General features: G+C 36.3%; 1 protein-coding gene across 8 annotated transcripts in view; it reads left to right on the forward strand.

Moving 5' to 3' along the window:
• EPC2 (enhancer of polycomb 2) overlaps nt 1–24,572 on the forward strand; it is a 127,547-nt gene that overhangs the window by 59,990 nt on the left and 42,985 nt on the right. For 7 of the 8 annotated variants that reach the window (XR_013359413.1, XR_013359412.1, XM_077861649.1 and 4 more), the window contains exon 2: nt 456–615. The exons of the other annotated variant lie outside the window; for it this stretch is intronic. Coding sequence is in view for 5 of the 7 variants with exons in the window: in XM_077861646.1 (XP_077717772.1) it covers nt 456–615 (160 nt within the window). In the remaining 2 variants the exon portion in view is untranslated. The remainder of the gene's footprint in view (nt 1–455; nt 616–24,572) is intronic. 8 annotated transcript variants of the gene reach the window in all.

Below are 24,572 nucleotides of genomic sequence, written 5' to 3' on the forward strand. Positions count from 1 at the left end.
TTTTTTTTTTTTTTTTGAGTTACTCAAAATTTTTTACCTTTGAAGTTTCGGGTGTGTAATTGCAGAGGATAATTAAAACCTGTGACACAAATGGTTTTTCTGTCATTTGCATATTTTCCTGTATCCTGGTACTGGTTGACAAACACCTCTGTTAATTTAGCAAACAAGGGATCAGTTTTCTTTTAATTGATATGTTAAATTCTAGTTTGGGAATATATGTATATTTAATCTTTAAAGAAAATTCTGCGTAATAAAATTATAAACATCTAAGATGATAACAGGATGAGCACAAGTATTAAGAGACATCATTGGCAATGTTTTCTATAGTTCTATGCTGAAGAATCTATAATTCTTAAATCACCTTGCAGTTATTAAATAAAGTAAATTTTAAATAGCATTATGCATTGAATTAACATTATTAAAACGACTTATGTTGCCTACTTTACATTTTCCAGGAACATCATTTACAGCGAGCTATTTCAGCACAGCAAGTGTTTAGAGAAAAAAAAGAGAGCATGGTCATTCCAGTTCCTGAGGCAGAGAGCAACGTCAACTATTACAATCGCTTGTACAAAGGAGAGTTTAAACAGCCAAAACAGTTCATTCATATTCAGCGTAAGTTTGTTGATTCATTGTTTTCTGTTTGTAATTTAAATTTATCAATCAGTGAAAATCCTTTCTCTCTTTTATGCCCAAAGAGATTTTAATTTTTCAGTGCATATACACTGATTCATAGAAATGTAAAACATTATGGAATAAAATCTCTCTGTGCTTAACATCTGAACTTGGAAATCATTTTGAGTGTTAGTTGCATTTGGAACATTTGATCTTTATGTAGTATAGAATTTTGTGTAGCACTTATATTTTATTATTATACATCTAAAAGTTGGTGGATTACTGTACTCAAATTTAAGATTTATTTTTAAAGGCCTAGAGGCTATTATGATGCTGATTCGGGTGAATCTTCAGAAATTTTTTAGAATTAGATTCTACCCCTCTACATCTAATTTTTATAAAATTCTATTTCTGCCTCCTTGATACTCTCTTATTTTTCTCCCTATTACTATTTGAATAGTAACCATCTCTTGCCTTAAAACTGTTTCACTAATGTCTTATTTTATTTACTACTCTTCTATTGCCTTTCCTTACCCTCTTCTAATGTATCTTCTCCACAAAGTCCACTGGCACCAGAGTGGTCTTCCTGAACTGTCAATCTGATCTAATTATTCTTTGGCTTAAAATCATGCTCTTCTTTACAGTCTAGGAGAGAAGCTTTCAAAGGATGGGTCAGACAGATGCTCATGTTTTGGTATCTTGTCTGATTGTGTAAGAAAAAGCCTTGGGTAACTTAGTTAAAATTGAGATTCCAGGGCTCTGGTTTAGGTCTGCCTTTCTGAGGTATGTGGCCTGACAATAAGTATTTTTAAAAAGTTCCCCATGTAATTATGAAACCTTTCTAGATTTAAGACTGACTTTTCTATCAGTTCTAAGATGCACGTTTTTTATTGATCGTCTTTGGAATAAGATTGCATATTAAATTGCTGTTGTCCTGAATTCAGGTCTATTTTATCTAAAGAAAACTTATTTTTGCTAAGCACCTAGGGATACTTCCAACAGGAGACCACTTTAAAGTGTTTGTTGTTTACTTGTTTTTAGTCTGTACTGGTAGCTTTAGACCTACCTAGAGTTGAAGTTCTCAGGGGGAGATTTCCCCCTCCACCTTTCACATACAGTTGAGAAATGAAGTTCCCTACTGTTCTTTCTGCATAGTTGGTTTATTTCTTATCTTAAGCTGAGTTGTTACCACTTAGTAGTGTATCTTTATGCAGGAATATTCTATTAAACTTAATAGACTCCAGCAGAAGTGTTTTTTTTTCTTTCTTAGAGTACATATAAAGTCATGATGCACCTTGTAACTGATGACAGTTTAGATTTGACAGAATTCATAACAGCCAAAATCTCTAGTCTGAACACAAGACCCTTTGTGATTTTTTTTTTTCCTGTCTACTCCATTAACCTCATTTCCAGTTGTTCTTCCCCTCACTCTCTTTAGTATAGAAACTAAGGTAAATTACTCACATTTGCCTGGTTGTTTCACGTTTCAGACTTCCTTGCATGTGCTATTCAAGTCCTCTTTCCTGTCCTATAACTCATTTAAGACCTAAAACTCCCCTAAGAAGCTTATCCTAACCTTGTTCATTTGACCTCTGATTTTTACTTATCTTGTTTTCGTTGTATATACCTCTATTAGAGGACTCACCGTACTTTATTAACCGTTCTCTTTCTCCTTTTAAACTATGAGCTCCTGGGGCAGAGACTTATGTTTTATTTTCTCTTTGTGTCTTTAGATGAAAGCTCATGGCTTATAGACGCACAATAAATGGCATGTGTGTTGACTGAATTGTTTTTAAATGACTTTTAAAAGGCTCTTAGATATCAGAACCATTTTCCAGAGATTCTTTGAATTTTGAGAGAAATACGATGCAGAAATTATTTATGTGTTTTTTTTTTCCCCTCTTTGTTCTTTGACTTTGAGCCCTTTATCTTCCTGAATTTGCTTTGTCTTTGTATCGGGAAGGAGATAGCTGTTCGCAATAGGAATTTTAAGGATTTTTCAAGCCAAAGTGTCTGTCGTTGTTGTCTTTGTATTTTTAGTAACAGTGTAGCTAGACATCAGGAGCATATGTAAAAACCACTCTAGAAAACCAAGAAGGAAGAAATTGGGTGTAACCCACCTGGGTCAGACCCATTAGATACAAAAAACATTAATCTTATGTTGGCTTTTAAATTTAATTTCATTGTGTAACTGTGGAAGATAGAATAAAAATAACATTTTAACTTTCATTTTTTTCTTTTAGTCAAAGTAGCTATTCTACATACTATACACAGTATTCTGTACATACAAGTATTGTTTTTTCTATGTACATTTTAAGTTTCTCAGATTTTACTATAGTCTGTGATTGTTGTTTTCAATGCCTATTAATTTTTTATCAAATTGATATTCCGCATTTCATTACCTGTGTGCCTATTACTGGCCTTAAACTTGTCTCTGCTAAAACTTAAATTCATGTTATCATAGAGATTTTTTTTCAAGGAAGAGCTTTTTTTAAAAAATGTTTATTTATATTTAGTAATCTCTATACCCAATGTGGAATTTAAATTCACAAACCTGTATTCAAAGGTCACATGCTCTTCTGACTGAGCTAGCTAGGCACCCCTCAAGGCAAGTCTTTTAAATATTTTGTGACATAACTTCTTTCTTGAGTCCTTAAGTATAAGAATTCCAGAAAATATTGCTCTGGCTTTTTCCTTTTGTTCTTTACATAATAGATTTCAAAGTATCCCTATTTGCCTGGCTAGAAAAAGACGTAGAATTGCCACAGTAGGGTGGACTAGTACAGGTCCATCACATTGTTTGCCTGGGCTTTGGCAGAAGCTTCTTTATTGGTCTACACTGCTGCTAATGTGATTATTGTCCATTTAGAGTTGTTCAAAGCTTCTCTGTTGTCTATCAGATAAAATTTTAGTGTTGTACTTTAAGGCCCTTCTTTGTGCCTATCCAGCTGTGGTTCTCTGTGGGTTCTTCCACTAGGACCACCAACCTTACTGAGTCTGTTGGAAGTAATGGTCTGTTTCCTTCTCTAGATGGTAGGATCCTCAGCAGCACAGTTTCACCTCATTCACCATGCAGTCCTAGAATACAGCCTCAATACAATTTTTTTTTCCAATTCCTCTAAGCCTTCGCACTTTCAGCTATGAAATAATGAGCTCCTTGCAGCACTCTGACTTATGCCATATTTTCTCATACCTTCACGCTTTCACATACCTCTTTACTTCTGTCCTCTCTTGTTAGCATATAACTTGTTCTCTGTCTCATCTCCAGGATTACATAAAACAGCCTTCTCAAAGCAAAATTCTTGGCACTGTTTACCTCAAGCCCCCCCATGTCACGTGCACACTGTCATTGTGGCATTAACCACCTTTGGTTGTGATTGTCTGCCCTTTGTTGTCTCACTAGGCTATAGCAGTCATTGAGAGTAGGGACATATTTTTCCTTTTAATTTCACTGCCCAGTCGTACCTAGCATGTGGGTGTATGCAGTTTAATATTTGCTGAATAAATAAATGAGTGAATCATTGGGTGATTGAAGATAAAAGTATACACACTATGACATTTTTGAGATACTGATCTTGTAGGAATTAAAATAACAGAATTGTACACAGAATCAAAAGTAACAAAATTGATATGTACAGTGAAAATGAGGAGCTTTGTGGATCCAAGTTGGAAATGAAAAGTGAGCTTTTTATTTACAACATTGTCATTTTAGGACAAAACTCATATATGCCAGGAGTTGGGAGTAGAGTGATTCCAGTCTTGGTATGGATGAGGCACCATTGTTTCTTCCCATCTCTTTCAGTACTAGTTCTCCATAGTGGCCTGTGCTGGTAGTCTGAGGAACTTCTTTAAATCTGAAACATTGGGGTATTCTTTTCAAGTTGGAAGCATCTTGGAGGCATAGAGTTTTTGATGACGTAAGATACTCCAAAGTGTTCCTCATTTGGCTAATTCTCCACACTGGTCAGTTGGATGACACCTGTATAAGATGCTGCCTCCATTTTTACTTACTGTTAAAACAAGTTTACTTTGGGTACCTCAACCCAGATGTTATAATTCCTTCATTCCTCTTGGAATTTAAGAACTTCATCAAATTCAGAACCCAAATTTTTCTCCTTGAGGATATGACTTTGATTACATTGTAATAAGTTCCTTATTTTGACCTTCCATTACCCCTTTTATTTAATATAATATTATAGGGCAGCCCCGGTGGCGCAGCGGTTTAGCGCCGCCTGCAGCCCGGGGTGTGATCCTGGAGACCCGAGATCGAGTCCCGCATCGGGCTTCCTGTGTGGAGCCTGCTTCTCCCTCTGCCTGTGTCTCTGCCTCTCTCTTCGCTCTCTCTGAATGAATAAATAAATAAATCTTTAAAAAAATTTATAATATTACACAGTTGACATTAATTATCTCAGAATTTTAGAACATGAAGGAACTTGAGATACTGTTTCAATATTGTTTTCGAAGTGTTCTGAAGTTAATTTGTATCTAGTTTTGAATTCCCCTAAATGGTTCTTGAAACTAGGACTCCTTATCTTTTTTTTGAAAGGTCTCTTCCTCTTCTCACTGCATTACACACCTACAAACACAGATCAGCAGACCATCTCACCCTGCTTCTTGGCTGAAAGAAAGGAGAGTTTAGGAGGACAGATAGGTAGGAAGTAGCCTCCTTGTTATCTGCCAGGCAGGGAGAGGAACTTACTGAAAGGAGGTTGACTGCTGTTTGTATCGGCAACAAAGATAATAAAGCCTTGGGAAAGTGCCGATCTTTGCCTGTATAATACTGTAACATGTCAGTACGCGTGAGGGTGGCTTCCTCAGTCTGATAAAGCTGACCATTGTCAAATCAACATTGGGAAAAGAAGAAACTTATTCAACGTAAAGTGGACCAATATATTCCACTGGGTTTTCAGCAGGAGTGAGATAGATGCTGGCCTAATATCTAACTTAAGTCTCACTATCCTTGCAATGGCCGTTGCTATTCTCATTAACAAAAATGATGATAATTGACCCTTTACACTGGTGGGACAGACATGTTTTGATTGGCAAGCATTGGAAAAGATCCCAAATGAAGAGTATTGCTTTGTTTATACAGTAAAACTCCTTGGTTTGAAAAAGGATGCATTCTAAGAACATCACTTTTTGTAAAAATGTTATTGGGTGTATATTAATAGGTGAATTGAGCATGTGATGAAATGAATCACACATTTACGAAAATAAATATTAGAAAAAAACAGTGCCATGAATACAGAAATAGAGTGTATCAGATTTGTGGAGAACACATTCCAGGTGAAGCTAGATTCCACACTGGGATGATTTGAAGGCATGATAACAGGGATAGTGAGCCAGGCTAGACCCTGACGGCAACTCACGTTCAGATCAGCTGGCTCTAAGGATCTTCCTCACTTCTCAGGATTATGCTGAGCCTCCTATTCTTGGGTAAAGCTGTTAGTGTGGGTGTGAAGGCTGAAATGGTAGAGCAGTACCTGGGTAGCTATGAATACAGGAAAGAGGAGGAAATCCAAAAGTCAGAAAGTGTTAAAGTAATACCAGGTGTTTGGGGGGAAAAGCAAAATAATCATTTGGTGGTCTGACTAGAGAGATGAAAAAGAAGTCGGAGTACAAAGAGAGTGCCTTTTGGGCCTTTATGTATTTATTTATTCCCACTATTAAAAAATTGGAGTTACTGAGTAAAATACATCATAAAGAGCATGGTTAAAGAAATTGAGAAGAAAACAAAGACACTACAGTAAGAGGTTAAGTCTGATGTGTAATAGTACATATTTTAGGCATGATGCAATTAATAGACAAAAGCAGAAAAGTAAGATTGGCTTTAAGGTGCATATTTCAGTACAGGTTTCCTGGCACTGAAGTGTTTAGAACTCTCCTGTGGGGCCACACAAAGAAGATACTGTGATGTAACCCAGCACACCTGGTTTTGTTAATAGGGGTTACCAGAAACAGGCTTTCAGCATATTCACCTAGCAGCTAGTATCTCCATGGAAGATTCTTCAGTGACACCGCACTGCCCTGAGAGTTGGCACCTTTTAGCATTTTGTATGTCTTCCTATCTACCTTAAAAGACTAAATTTCCTTCCCATCTTACTCCGTAATACAATTTAATGGGCTGTCTACCCTACCTATAAAAATATTTTTTACATGCATATTTCCTGACAGTTTTAATTGAAGACTAAACTTTTCTTTCCACAGTTACGGGTAAAAGGCATAGTAAAATAGCATTTACTGATTGCCATGCCCAGGTCCTGTTCGTGTTTTACATGTATAAAGTCAGTTATGCCTTAAAGGAATCTTACAAGGCAGCCAGTGTTCTTACTCCCCTTTTAAAGAAATATTTCATAAAGAGTCAAAGTAATGCAGCTAGCAAGTGGAAGAGTCAGAATTTGAACCAGGCCCTCTAGCTCTAGAGTGTGCCTGTTTAACTCTGGTATAGTTTTTCAGTCATAGCTTATCATTCTAAGATGCAAATACTGATACACATTAAACAAATACATTTCTGTTCAAATGTGGCTGATGATAGAATCAACAATGGGAGTAAAGAATTCCTTTTTTCATTTGTTTTGTGTGTGTGTGATGGATAAATTGCAGGATGGAGGATGGTTGTTGTCAATAGAAAAGGAAATCCTGGATGTTAAAGGCAGATACAAACACTTGTTATGACACTTTGCTGGTTTGGCCTGTCAGGGTTGATTGATGAATGGAAGAGCACTGTGCATGGGGATGAAGGAGATGCCAGGAAGAGAGAAAAGCTTGAAGAAAAGGGAACCATGAGAGTAATCTAAACAAGTATAAAAGCACATTTTTCAGTTTTGCTTAGGGTAGTGAGGAAATCTGAAGACAGTCCTGCAACTTTCATGGAAGGAGGTCCAAGTTGGGAAAGCACAGTGTGGCAGTTAGTGATTTTAATCTCCCAACTAAATGTTACAGTGGGCAAAGTTTGTTTTGGGTAGAATGGATTGGACTTCATAGGACCTTGATCAAGTAGGTTTTATTGTTTCTGTTTAAGAAAAAAAATCAGGAAAAAAAATCAGTAAATAGTACTTCTCATGGTTTTTCAGAAAAGGCTAAAATGGGAAATAGAAGTTATGTAAAAGATGAAAAAATAAAAGCCTCCATGATGGTGTTTTTTAAATAATCCAAGATAGTATTTTAGTGATTAAAATAATTTTTTCTCACATTCTTTGATAGTTAATAATAGAGTTATAGAACCCCCTTCTCCCCGTGAAGGTTAAGTAAAGCCTTCCTTTTCCCTCTAAATTGGACCTTGTTCGAAAATACTTGATTCTCATCATTGGCTTAAGCATCTCCTTTGTGGGGCACTAGAGTGGCTCAGTCACTTAAACATCCATTCTTCTTTTAGGCAATAGAGATAGGATCTCTCTCTTGGGTCATGGGATCAAGCCCCGCACCTGGCTCAGCACTCTTCTTACACTCTAATTAGTGCCCCTCATTACACTTTAATTAACAAGGAGTTTTAGACCCAGATTATTTGTGGATTTGTTATTAGTAAAATAACAGAGATCATGACCAAAGCCCAAGTCAGACGATTCATCAGCCAAATCACCCAGGCTCTCTGTTCTGTGACTTAATTATTATTTTATACTATTAGGTATTAATAGCATGTATATTTTTGCACATATGTAGTTGTAGAATTAGTTTATACTAGTTAAGCGAAGATACTGACTGCACCCAGATATCTAAGTGAGGCTTTTGCCCCCATTCCATGTTACTGAATGATTTGATTCATTGAGAGTGAATGAGAAAGATAGGAGGTCTGAACAGAAAGTAGGGAAGAATCTCAGGTAGTACATGGAGATCACTGACCCAGAATATTTTTTAAAACACAAAATTGTTTTCACAAAGTAATAGATTTTATTTATTTTATTTTATTTTTTTATTTATTTATGATAGTCAGAGAGAGAGAGAGGCAGAGACACAGGCAGAGGAAGAAGCAGGCTCCATGCAGGGAGCCCGACGTGGGATTCGATCCCGGGTCTCCAGGATCGGGCCCTGGGCCAAAGGCAGGCGCCAAACCGCTGCGCCACCCAGGGATCCCAGATTTTATTTTTAATAGGTAATGCATTCAGATGATTTCAAAATAAAAAGTATGAAAAAAAAACAAAATAAAAAGTATGTAAAAAACAGGTTCCAGTCGCCCTTCCCTTATTTTTTTTTTTTTTTTAAGATTTTATTTATTAATGAGAGACACAGAGAGAAAGAGAGGCAGAGACAAAGGCAGAGGGAGAAGCAGGCTCCATGCAGGGAGCCCGATGTGGGAATTGATCCCAGGTCTCCAGGATCATGGCCTGGGGTGAAAGCAGGCGCTAAACCGCTGAGCCACCCAGGCTGCCCTCACCCTTCCCTTATAAGAAACCACTTTTATTAGGCTATGTGTTCTTTTAGGGTTTTGTTATGCAAATAAAGCCACATAGGAATTTATATTTTTATATCCCCTCTTACACAAAATTTAATATACTATATATATTTTTTGACACTTTGACTTTTTTTTCTTTTCCTTTTCTTTATTAAGAGTATAGTCGGGAAATTATCCCCTCCCATAACAGCATGTAGAACATGTTCTCATTTCTTTTTTACTGTTGCATAATAGTCCTTTGTGTTTGGATGTGCCAGATTATTATCCAATTTCCTATAGAAGGGAACTTGGATTGTTTCCAGTCTTTATTACGAATAGTATCTAAGTGAATAACTTGAATATACAGAATTTCATAAAGGTGCGATTGTATCTATTTCTTACAGAAATTGCCAAATTGCTCTCTATAGGAGTTATACCACTTTGCACTTCCACTAGCAATGTGTGATAGTACTTACTTCCTCATAGCCTTATCAAAAGACTGCTTTTGGATTTTAAAATTTTACATTCTAATAGGTGGGAGATGATATACCTTAGTGTATTATTCTTTTAAATAAATCTTTTATTTTGGAAAAACTTAAGATTTATAGAAAAGTTGCAAGGGTAGTAGAGCGTTCCTTTATACCTCACTACTGGTTTCAATTTTCTCTAATATTACCATCACACATTACTGTGTCAGACCTAAGAAACCAATATTGGGACATAGTTATTGACCAAAACCCAGACTTTAATTTCTCTTGGTATAGTTTTAATGTATTCCTTATGAATGTGGTTAAGTCTTTTTCTTACTTTTTTAGGAGCCGTTAGCATGTTTATCTCCTGAATTGTTAGTCCTTTGCCCAGTTACCTATTGAGTTGTTAGAAAACAAGAGAGGAAGAGTCTGAAGGAGGAGAGAGATGACTAAGAAAAAACATAATTAGAGGGAGAATAAAAGGATCATTATCTTTATATACTTGACTTTTTAATTTTAAATCACCATTACATCCTTTAGGTTTTGTCTAATATCATTAGGCTGTAGACCCACTCTAAAGATGAAAATTTCCCTGAAAGATTCAAAGAATCCGCTTACCCATTCTAATGGTTTGTGGTTCCCATGGTTGTCATCTTTGCTACTAATTTTGGCCAGTAATACTTGTTATTTATATAAAATGTGAATTCTTCAGAGTGGGAGAGGGATGTAGTTATTAGTTGACTAGCCAGCCAAAGGCTTAAAATAATCCTTATTCCATTATAAATCTGGAGTGGATTTTTTTTTTTTTTTTTTTGTCAGAGAGATTTGGATCAGAAGTCATCTTGGATTCTTCTGTACTTCACTTTATTTGTACACTGGGTAGGGAATATAAGTAAGGTCTCTGGCTGAGTCTTAAATAGTTGTTGGAAATCTTGGAGAATGAAAGTCAAGAGTCCTGGCTAGGGGCCCCTGGGTGGCTCAGATCATTAGGTGTCCCACTCTTGGTTTTGGCTCAGGTCTTGATCTCTGAGTTCTGAGATCGAGCGCCCACATTGGGCTCCATGCTTAGCAAGGGTCTGCTACTCTTTCTGTTCCTCTCCCTGTGCCCCTCCCCCCACCCTTGCACGGGTGCTCTCTCTGTATAAAATAGATAATCTTGGGGGAATAAAAGAGTCCTGGCTATATCTACACTCGTGGTCTCTTGGTACACAATTGAGAAATGCTAGGCTTGGAGGCTCTCAGAACCTTGGAGAGCTCCAAGCAGAGGCAGAGATGTTGCTTTTGAACTTTGAGATACACTAAGTTGTCATTATCTATCTTTGAAAGTTATTTGAACCCTGAGGACCTTAAAAATTTAAAAATTGTAAAAATTCAGCATATTTCAAATTAGGCATAAATAAAGTTTGTTATCTTTAAGAGCAATGATTTAGGTTTAGATCAGAGGTTTTCAAAATGTTGCTTCTCATCACTTGAGAACTTGTTAAAAATGCAAATTAATAAGCCCTTCTCTAGATAGACTTGGTGAGATACTGGTGGTCTAGCTAAGTAATCTGTGATTTAAGAAGTCATCCAGAAGATTCTGGTGAATGCTAAAGTTTGAGAAATACTGATTTAGATGCTTTGATGATACTCATATAAAAGAGAGCCTTCAGAGCCTTTCTCGGATCCCTGGACTTCTTTTGGATTAAGAAGTATATTTGGGATTCTAGGAAAATGTTTTATTTAAACTGCTTCCTAGTACATAAGTCTACCACATAGTCAGAGTTCACTTCAGTGTGTACTAGGTCCATCTAACTGAGATTTAGATGATACAGTAGCATTGCTGATCTAAGACTTGTAATAAAACTATTCAACTCTACTTAAAAATATATATATACATTTTACATATGTGCATACAACTTCCATGGATATATAGTTCTGAATCCTTATTCTGCTAGTTGAAGTCTATCCAGACTCACTATTGGTAATTTATGTTTCTTTGTAGTTAAGCATATTCCATTTCTGTGCTCTTGCTCCTTTGTCTGGAGTACCTTTGCATATACTTCTTGATGCTATATGGCATTGATATCTATTCTGATTTAGAAGGGAGCCTATCATATATGTGTACTTGAGATACAGTCATTAGTGTTTGTTACTGGATTCATTGGATTAATAAAAGTAATTTTGGAAAGTTGTATAAGAAAGGAAATGCACAGTTGGAAGAAGATATAACACCAGTGAGTTTGTAAATAAATGGCATTCTTAAAAAGTGCTGTTGTTAATACATTGAAAGGAAGACCCTTTACAAACAAGGTGTACTTGTACCTCAGTCTTAACTTTGTTGTCTGAATTAAAGGGATTGGATATTGGCAAACAGTTTCCAGAAGTTAAACACTTGGGAAACTTGAAGATGTATGAAAGTAGGGGCTTAGTTAATAAAGATGAAGTTTGCTTCTTCTTACAGTAAAAAAAAAAAAATCACCATTGATAATTCATAGGTAAATGTTGGAAATGTTGTCTTGAAATAACTTTTAAGTAAAAAACTCTTAGAGTTTGTTCTTTTTAATATTTCACATTTGTTTTTTAATAAATCCTTGAGTGCCTAATACATCCGTTTCACAACTGCTTGTTTTATGTGCATTGTCTTTGTTTATTAAATATAATTTATAAACTTAAACATTTAAGTCCAAAGTAGAACAAAAACAATCTTTTGATATGCCTATATTTTTGCTCCCTTTGAAATTCAAAGAATTTTTCATTACTGTTGCTATGATTAGAAGGATTTAATAGTGTCTGTGTGTTGTAATGGGATAAATTCTGAGCCCTATGAATCAAAACCCTAAAACCTGTGTTCAACTCACCAAGTTCTTAACCTCTCAGTTTTCTGATCTGTAAGATAAGGTGTTTCCGACTCTAAATTATGTAACTTTTAAAAATTTGCATTAATGTAAATTAACTGGTATGTCTGATCTTCAACTTACTTTTTTGTTTTGTATTGTTTTTTAATATAGCTCCAGCAGAGGGAGAAAATGATGACAGGGAAAAGGAGAGAGGAAGAGTTGAAAGAGGGAGAAAATTCAAAATAGATTTCATGAATAAGAAAAAACTTTCTAAAAATGAAAATTATCCAGATTTTACTTTATGACAGTGAGATTTTTACTTTATTAAAATATTGTTTATGGGTGCCTGGGTGGCTCAGTTGGTTAAGTGTCTGTCTTTGGCTCAGGTCATGATCCTAGGGTCCTGGGATTAAGCCCCGTACCAGGCTCCCTGCTCAGCAGAGTCTGCTTCTCCCTCTCCCCCTGCTGTGTGCACTTGTGTGCGCTCTCTCTCTCTCTGTCAAATAAATAAATCTTTAAAAAAATATTGCTTGAGTAACCATAATTTTCCCCCACACCTGGCATTTTTCCACCAACATGAGGAAAAGGAATTATGTGATTAATTGAACAGCTGAGTTCTGGTCTGTGACCACCCTTAGGAACTGTTAATTTTTAAGGCTTTTATCTCTATTTACAAGAAAAGAGTAACTACTGTATAATTTGGGTTATGCTAATTGGAGTCTGGATCTGCCAGCATATCTCTGTTTATTCTAGTTTTCCACTTGACAGGTTGCACATAAATTAAAAGAAAAATTAAGACTCAGGAAACACTGTATCTGGGCATCCATATTCTTCTTTTCTATAGAATTATTAGTACCTGGCAAATTATAGACCCTCGAATATATATTCAGTTCAGAGAAAAATCAGCTTCTACAGAAAGGACTGAAAGGATAGTAATAAATATTGTCTCTCTCCTCACTGCCTTTAGTGTTTACAGCCTCTTTAATTTATTTTCTTTGATTCCTGTCCAGAAGACAAGTAACATTAGGTTAAAAATGTTCCATATTAGAAATGGAATAATTTTGATGATAAAAAAACTTTTAATCTGGAATTGCCATTCTTATTTATACTGTTTTAAATCTGAGTTTTGCTTACTGGTTGCTCCTACATCAAACTATATAAAGTTTGCCTACAGTTTGCTGCTATATCAAATGTGTGTGGATGGGTGAATTTTTAGGCAAAAACTTTTTTTTTTTTTTTAATTTCGAAGTAAATGAAGTATAAGAGGTGTGAGAGAAGAACGTATATTGATGGGTTATGGATTTAAGGTAGGAAGCAGCTGTCAAGCAATACATTTGTCTGCCCCTTCAGTGGAAGTCTTCAAGCTGGGTTTGACAGCCTTTCACACACTTTTTAATAATCACATTAACTGTCCTTTGGTTTTTTTGTTAGATTTGTTTCCTTAATAGACTACTTTCTTTTTCTTTCTTTTTTTTTTTTTTTTTTTTAAGGTTTTATTTATTCATGAGAGATAGAGAGAGAGAGGCAGAGAAGCAGGCTCCATGCTGGGAGCCTGACGTGTGAGACTCGATCCCGGGACCCCAGGATCACACCCTGAGCCGAAGGTGGCGCTAAACTGCTGAGCCACCGGGGGTGTCCACCCCCCCCCTCTTTTTAAAGATTTTATTTATTCATGAGAGCTACACAGAGAGAGAATAGACTACTTTATTATATGAACTAAGATGAGAGGGAAGAGGTCTTCCTTAGGTGGAACTCCAAAATTACTGCTCTCCACAAAATAGCTATCAGCTTTAGCCAGTTGGCCGCTTTGGCCATACCCTAACATGATGGCTTCAAGAAGCTGCTTCTGCTTTAAAGAAGGAACTTCTTCAGAAATTTTTATTATTAATATTTTTTGAAAAAATTTTTTTTACTGGTATTGTGTAAAATTTCTTCTTCCTCGGGAGTTAACATCACCCCTATGGTCAGGGACAGTGTAAGTGAGGATTGTGCCATTGCCAGGTATTATGGGCTGTTGGTGAGCACAGTGGTTTCTCTTGGGTCTTGGTGCAGACCAGTTTATTACTTACATGCATTGTAGACCACATAGATGACCTTAGTTAGCTCATTGTTTTTGAAAGATGCTCGTTACTGTATGCTGGGTAGAAAGAAGAAATGCAAAGCCCCACTGTTATAAACTGCTATCCTGTCTTTCTATAAGTTTTTGAAAGTGAGGATGTGTACATAGGTGACCAATATATAGGGCTTCTTTGGTAAATCTTTATATTAGTGATATTTTCTGAACAAACATGCCCAAATATGGTAGAGTACATTCCTGTTCCTTTAATCCAGACTGCTTTGTTCAGTCTGTTAGCAGTATACACATCTGGTGTTTTTATCTCCTTCATGGTGCATTTTTATTTATTTATTTTTATTTTTTTCAGATCTCTTGGTATGTGAGGTGCATGTTTTACAGACATGTTTGGGAATACTGATAGTGTATTCTCTGGTCAACTCTTTTTGATAGCAGAATGGCTTTTTTTTCCCCTCTCTCTCTGTACCTCTTTCTTTGCTAGAGCCATACTACACAGGAGCTGGTAGAAAAAGAACAAGAGGGATCATTGACAGACTTGTTTTTAAGGGGTTAGCTCCTTTGGAAGGGTCATTGAATCCTTTTCATCACTCCCATACGGTATCCAGCAGTGGTGGAAGTCCCTTCCACAGAACTAACATTCAGAAATAGGTACCTAAATTTACTTCTTTACTGCTAGTAACTAAAAGAAAGAAGGGTGACATGGAGCCAAACTGCTCGCCTGAATCAGAAAAAGCTTAAACTGGATATGATAAGTAATTCAAAGGCTACAGGGTCACACTTTGTTAAAAGATAAACAGTGCTTGAGCCCAATGACCAGGCACAGTGTGTTTGTGAGGAAAACCATGGTTCTTTTCCTCATAAAGTTCTTTTCCTATCCAAGAGAGTTTTTGCAGTAACAGTCCGTACTATCATCCTCAGAGCGAGAGGCTTTGAAGCTCCTAGGACAGGGGTAAATACCTTCACGTCCCGCCCCTCTGTCTCTACCTGATCCGTTAAATAAGCACTTAATAACAAATCGATGTGGTCCTAGACCAGGAATTTCGTGTGTTTTACAGGCATCTTTTGATTAACTCTACAGATGGTTCCTGTGATGCATGTAAGAGATAGGTATTATTTCTATACAGTACTAATTATCTCCATATTTTTGGCAGAATAACAAGGAATGCTAGTATGGAATTATGGAAAAAACTCTGGGTCCTTCTGGTGATGGGTGGTACTGATGGTCACACAGCATTATGAAAAAATGCCGCTAGACTGTACACTTAAAAATGGTTAAGATGATAAATTCATGTTAGTGTATTTTACCATCTTAAAAAATAAAGTCAAACTTTGTTTTATAACCCCCACCCCAAAAGAAGAAACCCCTTTGGGTGCAACTTGGACATGAATAGTAACGGATAACTAAAGAATTACATAGATGAGTGCTTGTAAAATACTTTTATGTACATTTCATTTATTGATTGGTAAGATTCATAAATAATACCTCACTTATTTATAAAAAGAGTTGTGGCATAGAGAATTTGTATAATTTAGAATCTTATAAGAAAAATAGTATCAGGACATGTGATCTAGATAAAATTTTATCCTTGTTTTGTCCTCAGTAATACAGTTTTTAGTCTCTTACATTGTGTGTGTTTCTTTAATACCAGTTAGCTCAGCAATGATTACTCACACTGTGAATGATGTCAGTACTACTTGGAAGTTGTCCGGAATCTTTTTTTTTTTTTTTTTTCCTTGCCAAAGGGGACTGGAATAGTGAGGGAAGAATTAAAAATTTTCAAAAGGGAGGCACAAAGGCTTTAGTTTGGTTGTTGCACATGCAAGAGCCCTTTCAACTACATATTGAGGAAAATTAAAAATGAGTGCTTGCACCTAGGCTTTTGTTTTCCCATGAGGGTTACATCCAGCCTTGCACAACTCTTAGCTAGTGGCAGGTTGCATTTACTTCTGGAGCCCCAGTGCAGAAGAGTCTGTTATAATCTGTGTTGTCTCAGTACCCACAGCCAGCAATTCCATTCTATTATGTTTGTGCATTTTTAGTATCCCTTGAGATAGTAGCCAGCCACTCTGAATGGCACATATACTAATATAACAGTTACAATTTGTTTGGTCTCTAATTAAGTTATGTAGATTTTTCTTGTAAGCCTGCTGTTTTTAGTATATAATTTTTACATATAAAAATATTTTTAGGAATTCATACCATGTTACAGTGGAAATGTCTATACTTTTTTTAAAAATTTTTTATTTATTTATGATTGTCATAGAGAGAGAGAGAGAGAGGGGCAGAGACACAGGCAGAGGGAGAAGCAGGCTCCATGCACTGGGAGCCCGGCGTGGGATTCGATCCCGGGTCTCCAGGATCGCGCCCTGGGCCAAAGGCAGGTGCCAAACTGCTGCGCCACCCAGGGATCCCTATACTTTTTCATAATATTAATAAATTATAGTGGTTCATTCTGAATATTAGTGAGTAGATCTTGCTGACTTTTTTAAGTTCATAAAAAGAAGCAGGTGACTTCAAAGACCTGGAAGTAAGTTTCTGGCCAAATTCAGACCTCAACTTAGCAGATCTAGACCATCCTTAAGGACGATTTCATTTTTAGACAACAGATTTCATGCTTTTGGTTCACATTCCTAAGAGTATTTCAGGGAGTATCTCCTGGTAGCTTACCATTATTGATTATTTTCTTAAAATGGGTGGTGAGCCTGAGAGATACTTACAAGAGAAGAAACTGTACTCCACAAAGAGTGAAATTTTGAAAACTACTCCCCTGATAAATCTTTGCTTATCTTGCATACTCCAGTGTTTCAGAAACAGTTAATTTTTGTTTACTAATCTAGATCATGGTTAGCAAGTTTTTTGTAAAGGGCTAGATAGAAAATGTTTTGGGCTTTGGGTATCACATAAGTCTCTACCACATATTTTACTTCTTACTTTCTTCTCCTCTTTAAAAAGAATTTTTTTGGTAATTACTCCAAAATGTAATTAGAATGTAAGAATCTTTTTATATATTCACAGGCTTACCAAAAATAAACTGCTAGCCAGATTTTACTCATAGGCCATAGATCGCCATTTCTTGATTTTTATTATCTTAACTAAAATACTTATTTAAACCCACTGATAGCTTCCTGAAACCATGTTTTCCTCCCTGGTAGGTAAAACTTATAGAAGAAACCATTTGTGACATCCCTGTCAGTCATTTAACCAGCCTCCAACTTTGGATTTTTTTTTTTTTTTTGCTTTAAGTTAGAATTTCACATGTATGGACTCACAGAATAATATTAAAAAAAAAAACTATTCCCAAGTATGACCAGACTGAATACAAGGTTAAACCATGAGTTAATTTGAAAAGTTTCTTTAGATTCTGTCAAAGCATTTCTCCTCCCTCCCTCCCTCCCTCCCTCCCTCCCTCCCTCCCTCCCTCCTTCCTTCCTTCCTTCCTTCCTTCCTTCCTTCCTTCCTTCCTTCCTTCCTTCCTTCCTTCCTTCCTTTCTTTCTTTCTTTCTTTCTTTCTTTCTTTCTTTCTTTCTTTCTTTCTTTCTTTCTTTCTGATTGTTTTATTTATTTATTCACAAGAGACACACACAGAGAGAGAAGCAGAGACATAGGCAAAGGGAGAAGCAGGCTCCTCACAGGAAGCTGGATTTGGGACTCGATCCCCAGACCCCAGGATCATGCCCTGAGCTGAAGGTAGACGCTCAACCACTGAGCCACCTACATGTCCCTGTCAAAGCATTTCTGACTTTGTTTTATAAATCAAAAGCACATTGGGGTACAAATTGTAGCCTTAAGAAAATAAGCTAGAGAAAGAGATGTAACGACTCTTTTCTGAGAGGTCTTAGCCTCCAGAGAAATAGAAAAAAGTACCTTTTTTTCTGCAGTATACTATTACTATATACTATATGATACACATAAATTATTTAATCCTGATATAAGACTCTTGTGAGATATGTGCATTTATCAACATTGTTTTATAATCTGTTTTCCATCTCTATAATTTTGTCATTTCAAGAACGTTATATAAATGGAATCTATGGTACTTAACCTTTGGAATTGGCTTTTTTCCACTCAGCATATAACTCCCTTGAGATTTATCCAAGTTGTTGCATGTATCATTAGTTTGGTCCTATTCGTTGCTGAATGTAATTCCATGGTATAGATGTTCCACAGTTTAAGTCTTCTCCTGTTGAAAGACATTTGGGTTTTTTTTTTTCCAACTTTCCCTATTATGAATAAAGTTGCTTATGAACATTTGTGTGCTTGTTTGATGTCATAAGTTTTCATTTTATAAATATAATTTTGTGTAAATATTATCTGTTCTATTGATGGACATTTAGTTTTTTTCTGATTTTTTTTTTTCTCTTGTGATATGCAGCAATGAATGAGTGGCTTTATACATGTCTTGTCTATATTAATGGATACATCTGTGAGATAGACCTACAAAGTGAAATTACTGGGTCTTCTAGAATGTGCATGTTTAATTTTACTAGATATTGCAGAATTGCCCTCCAAACTGGTTATTCTGTTTTGTATCTTCACTAGTAGTATTTAAGAGTTCTTGGGTTTTTTTTTTCATATTTTTCCTATAACATTATTATTATTAAACTTTATAATTTTTTCCAATCTGATGGATATGAAATGGATTTTGTTGATTTAAATTTGCCTTTCCCCAGTTACAGTGATGTTAAACATTTTGCAATGTGAATTACCTTTTCATATCTTTGGATCCACTTTTCTCTGCATCATTTACTGATTTTTTTTTAAGGGATTCTTTATATATTTTAGATAGTTACCTTTTTTTTATTTTATATTTTTTAAATTTTTATTTATTTATGGTAGTCACAGAGAGAGAGAGAGGGGCGCAGAGACACAGGCAGAGGGAAAAGCAGGCTCCATGCACCGGGATCCCGATGTGGGATTCGATCCCAGGTCTCCAGGATCGCACCCTGGGCCAAAGGCAGGCGCCAAACTGCTGCGCCACCCAGGGATACCGATAGTTACCTTTTAAAAAGCTTTTGTTACGAAAAAGTTTTCAACATACTCAAAGGTAAAAAGAGTAGTACAACAAATTGCCATGAACTCATCACTCAACATTGTAATATTGTTTCCCTACACCATTTCTCCCCACCTCATGATTTTATATAGCTAATCCAATGTCCTGTCGTCTGGGAATTTTTGAACATAAGCACAATATCATTTTTACACCAGTCCCTAAAAGAAAAACAGCATTTTCTTAATATAACTGGGAATTGAGTGTTTATCTTACCTTTTTTTCTGTGAGCTGTATCTCAGGGTCTCTGGGAAGAGGTGGTATTTCTCTTTATAGAAGTATTCCAGCTAACACAAAACAAGAAGGAATGATAGAATATCACTATTTTGCAGCCCCTAAGGAATTAACAGATCAAGGTTTTGATCGTTAATGGCTGACAACATCACAGAAGGGTGGACATTACAATTAGGCTGATGTGGTTTGATGGTGATAATATACACTAAGTCATTTGTAAATATGTTAAATATTCACTTAAAGGCATGTGGATTTTATGGTGTAGAGCTAATGTCCTGATAAAGGTGTTAAAAAGAAAAACATAAACACAAAAACTCACTGGCCCATATAGAGATCTTTTTTTTTTTTTTTTTTTTTAATTTATTTATGATAGTCACAGAGAGAGAGAGAGGCAGAGACATAGGCAGAGGGAGAAGCAGGCTCCATGCACCGGGAGCCCGACGTGGGATTCGATCCCGGGTCTCCAGGATCGCGCCCTGGGCCAAAGGCAGGCGCTAAACCGCTGCGCCACCCAGGGATCCCCCCATATAGAGATCTGATAGTTGCTCCCCTTTTGAGTGGGCACAAGTGTTTTGTGAATTGGTTTGAGCTCACAAATAAACTGACAAAGCATATAACTGCAGTGGAACAGAATATCTAGCTTTAGTTTTTAAAGGGCAGAGCACACTCCACGTGTGAGAACTTTTGTGATGCTTTTCCGCTGTGATTGGCCAAACTGAAAACTGTATCTCTTCATCCTCTCCCTTAGGACTTAAATTTCCTTACCCTCTTGCTAACCTGACTCATCACATCCTGATTCCCGGGTCCCCCCACTCCTGCCTCTTGTTGTAATTTAATTTCCATCTCCCTAAAAAGAAAGCTCATGTCCATTTACAGTCACTTCCTTTTCCCACACCCAGTCCTATGCAAACATTGATCTTTCTCTGCATGTCTTTTTTTTTTTTTTTAAACATTTCACATAAATAAAATCATACAGTATGGAAAAAAGAAAAAACATAGAGTATATTCTAGTTGGTCTGCAGAGGCACCAAAATGAGCATCTCCCTCCACAGTGAGAGTCATTTAGGAAAAAGTCTCTGGCAGAGGCCCTGTGCTCATAAGTAGTCTGGAATGAAGCAATTCCCATGCCCTGGCATGGGCTTCCCCAGCAGAACAACTTGTCCATATCACTTGCAGGTACGAGAAATGGCCTGAGTCAGACCTGTGGCCAGCCTTTGCTTGTGCAGGAGGCTCAAACAATGAAGAAAATCACATTTCAGGTCTCCTCCCCACTTCATTCTCTCTGAAATACCACCTCCTTTCCTCACCCTAGGATGGAGTCACTTCACACTGAAGTCCAAGGACTGATAGGGCACCGCTTACCACCCTGAACCCCTCACAGTGCCTCCAGCCTATATGGGCCTCCATTGCATGTACAACCCTATCTATATGCATGTGCTGGGAGCTAGGGGTGGGGAGTCTCTAGATCCTAAAAACAAAACGAAAGGAGGGAGAAAGAACCAAAAATTCCATACTATTTGATGGAGGTTGGTTTCTTAGTACTTTCCAAAAGCGACTATGAGGATGTTTATTGTTTTTAGAATCGTTATGGATCATGGACTATTTGTACGATTCATTTCATTACATTATTACCTTTATTGATACTCCTATCCATTTTTGGCCAGTAGTAAAAAAACATTCAGGTTAGCTTTGAAGTCCTTTTAACATGGCTGTACTGTACTGAAAGTAAGATGTTATAGGCTTACCTTTGTATTTCCTGGCTCAGATCTGAAAGCACCCATTTCTCCAGGCAGCTTGTGTTCTTTTTAGTGGGAAATCATATTTGAAGACTACAGTCTAGGCACTAGGAGTGTGTTCATTGCTACCAAGTTGGCCACTGTCTCTCAGACTTTTTAGTGGACCTTATAAGGAAATAGGTACTTTTAAAATTTGAAAGATAAAATACATCATGAATTTATACTAATATTTCTTACTTTAATTTAAGACTATAGGGTTTTAATTTTACACACTTAAAACTTTCTTTCACATCTAAGAATGTCTACATAATTTACCAGGTTTTATCCCACTTTACACCACAGTAGTCTCAGAATAGTAATGCCAGCACGTGCACCAGCAATATAATTGTCAAAAATAGTTTTAAGTTTTTTGGTTGTTGGCCTCATTTTTGCTTTTGCTCTGAGAGTATTTCCTACTAGAAATGTAACTTTACTGTATTTTAAAGATACTTGTAATAGAACTCAAGTGACAGTTGGCTTTATTCCATTTAATTTTATTCTTGGGTTTTGTTCTAAGATTTTATTTTGCTTCATATTACGTAAAATTCGTTCTGAAAGTCCTATCTATAAAGTAAGCCATATTCAGAGAAGTCTAGTTGCCATTTATCCCATCTGCTCTGCCCTAATTTGATTCTTTCCTTTTATAGTTAACACTTAAAATTTTATGGTTTGAGATACGTTGATAAGTTGACCCATGGAAAGTTAAAAAGCTAAGAAACCCATCCACCCATTACATATGTGGAAATTTGATGTCTGGTCAAAGAGGTATTACAGATCAGTAGGGAAAGGATGAAAATATTTGATAAATAGTGCTGGGACAGTGGTTATCCATATAGAAAAAAGTAAAAAGGAATAAATAAGGAAAGCAAAATGTTAACATTTTTAGAAAAAAAAACAAAAAGTGAGGATAACTTTACGACCTAAAGATAAAGAATTCTTAAGGCAAAGAGCAGAAACCATAAAGGAAAAATGGATAAATTATAGTGTATTAAAATTTAAAATTTCTCTACAACAAATGAGTCCTAAGAACAACCCACAGACCCTTAGAAGAACATATAAATGTAATCCTTTTAGGCAAATTGTGGTAAAGGGAAAACAGCACGCACTTCTGAATCCAGCATATGTGGGTTCAAATTCTATGTGACAAAGTACAAACTAATTAAAACACCTCTAAAATCTCAATTCCATTTTTCAATGAAGATACAAATAACCATACCTTTTCAGGTTTTGTGAACATTAGAGAAAATGTATATGAAGTGTTTATTTAGAAATAATAGGAATTGCGTCAGTGGTAAACATTGTTATGAGTAATTATAATTAATTCACAGTACTTAGAAGCAACAACTGAATTAGGATTTTATTAATAAGCTAGTGAAAACTAAATGGAAATGTTTAGGGTTACACACAAATCACAGGAAAAATAAAGTCCTGCTTAAAACTTAAAACTTCAAAAAAATTTTACCAACCCTCATGGGAACATTGTTTTTACAAAGTGTTAAAGTATTAAATAGGCACTTTTGGCTATAAGGTTGCTTATGATCGTGCAAACAACTGAATCAAAAAAGGAGGAATCAGTGTAAGGATTCTTTTTTTTTTTTTTTTTTAATTTTTATTTATTTATGATAGTTACACAGAGAGAGAGAGAGAGAAAGGCAGAGACATAGGCAGAGGGAGAAGCAGGCTCCACGCACCGGGAGCCCGACGTGGGACTCGATCCCGGGTCTCCAGGATCGCGCCCTGGGCCAAAGGCAGGCGCTAAACCACTGCGCCACCCAGGGATCCCCTCAGTGTAAGGATTCTTAATGCTTATAAACTAGAACTGGAGATCTTTTACTTGTTTCCTTCTCCTCATTCCTCGTATCACAGCTTTGGTCTTCCATGGCCCATATTCTAAATGGGACTTTTTCACCTCTTTGCTCCCATCACTAACACTCTTAATGTGTTTGTGGGATTTGGAGGGGCTTGGGTTTTTAAGTTCTTAAATCACATATTTTTGTCAGATGAATACACATATCATTAGGTTTAGTTGAAATTTTTTTCCTCTTTTTTTTTTTTTTTTAATTTATGATAGTCACACACACACACAGAGAGAGAGAGAGAGGCAGAGACACAGGCAGAGGGAGAAGCAGGCTCCATGCACCGGGAGCCCGACGTGGGATTCGATCCCGGGTCTCCAGGATCGCGCCCTGGGCCAAAGGCAGGCGCTAAACCACTGTGCCACCCAGGGATCCCGAAATTTTTTTCCTCTTATAAGGGCAGTCTTTCCCCCATTCTGAGGGATAGCTGCATTCAAATCCTTGGTTTCTTTTGGTATTTACCTTTATATTTCTAAATAGTGGGCTTACATAACTATCTTTTAAAAGTTTTAAAATATATTCTCTCTTCTATTTAAAATTTTCTTATCTCACTTCTCAGCACACTTTCTCTGTCCCATTTTTTGGCTGTAGTTACACTGTTAAATCAATACTTAGCGTATATAGTATTATTCTGCAAATATTAACAGCTGAAACAATTACTTAACAGTGATTTCATTTCCTTTCTTAGATTTTTATTTTCAAAGGAAACATCTTTGTTTCTTTTTCTGTGTGCCTTTCATTAATTCAATTCAAATGAAGTGTAACTCTTTTAATATGTTCAAACAGTTAAATAATCTGTCAGTTTTATTCCCTCTATTGACATGTTTTTCCTGTAACCATTAATTTTGCTGCTTTATGCTAGACTGGTTGCTCTTAGGCTTGCTGTATGGTTATGTATCATACATCATCTTGGTAATTTCTTTACTTCTCTCGTTTGTTTGCTTCCCTCTTTCATGGATTCCATACTTTTCTTTTACTTTTAAATTTACTCCATTCTAGTGGAATACATCTTCCAGTGGCTTACTAAGAACGGGTATGTGGAAAGGTGCATTTTGGGCGGGTTCTTGGATGTCTGATATTTTTATTGTAGATTCATTCATACTTGATTAATACTATGAACAGAGAGGGTTATAGGTTGGTTTGGAAACTGTCAACCTTAGGAATTTTTTTTTTTTTTTTTTTACCTTAGGAATTTTGAACACTTGTCTTCTGACATCCAGTGTTGTTGAGAAATCTGATATTATTTATTTTTTGCTTTTAGTTTTCTATTCTCTAAGTGTTCCCTTAACATAGTATCCTGTTTCTGTTCTTGT

The sequence above is a fragment of the Canis aureus genome, chromosome 20, assembly GCF_053574225.1.
Source record: "Canis aureus isolate CA01 chromosome 20, VMU_Caureus_v.1.0, whole genome shotgun sequence".
Lineage (NCBI taxonomy): Eukaryota > Metazoa > Chordata > Mammalia > Carnivora > Canidae > Canis > Canis aureus.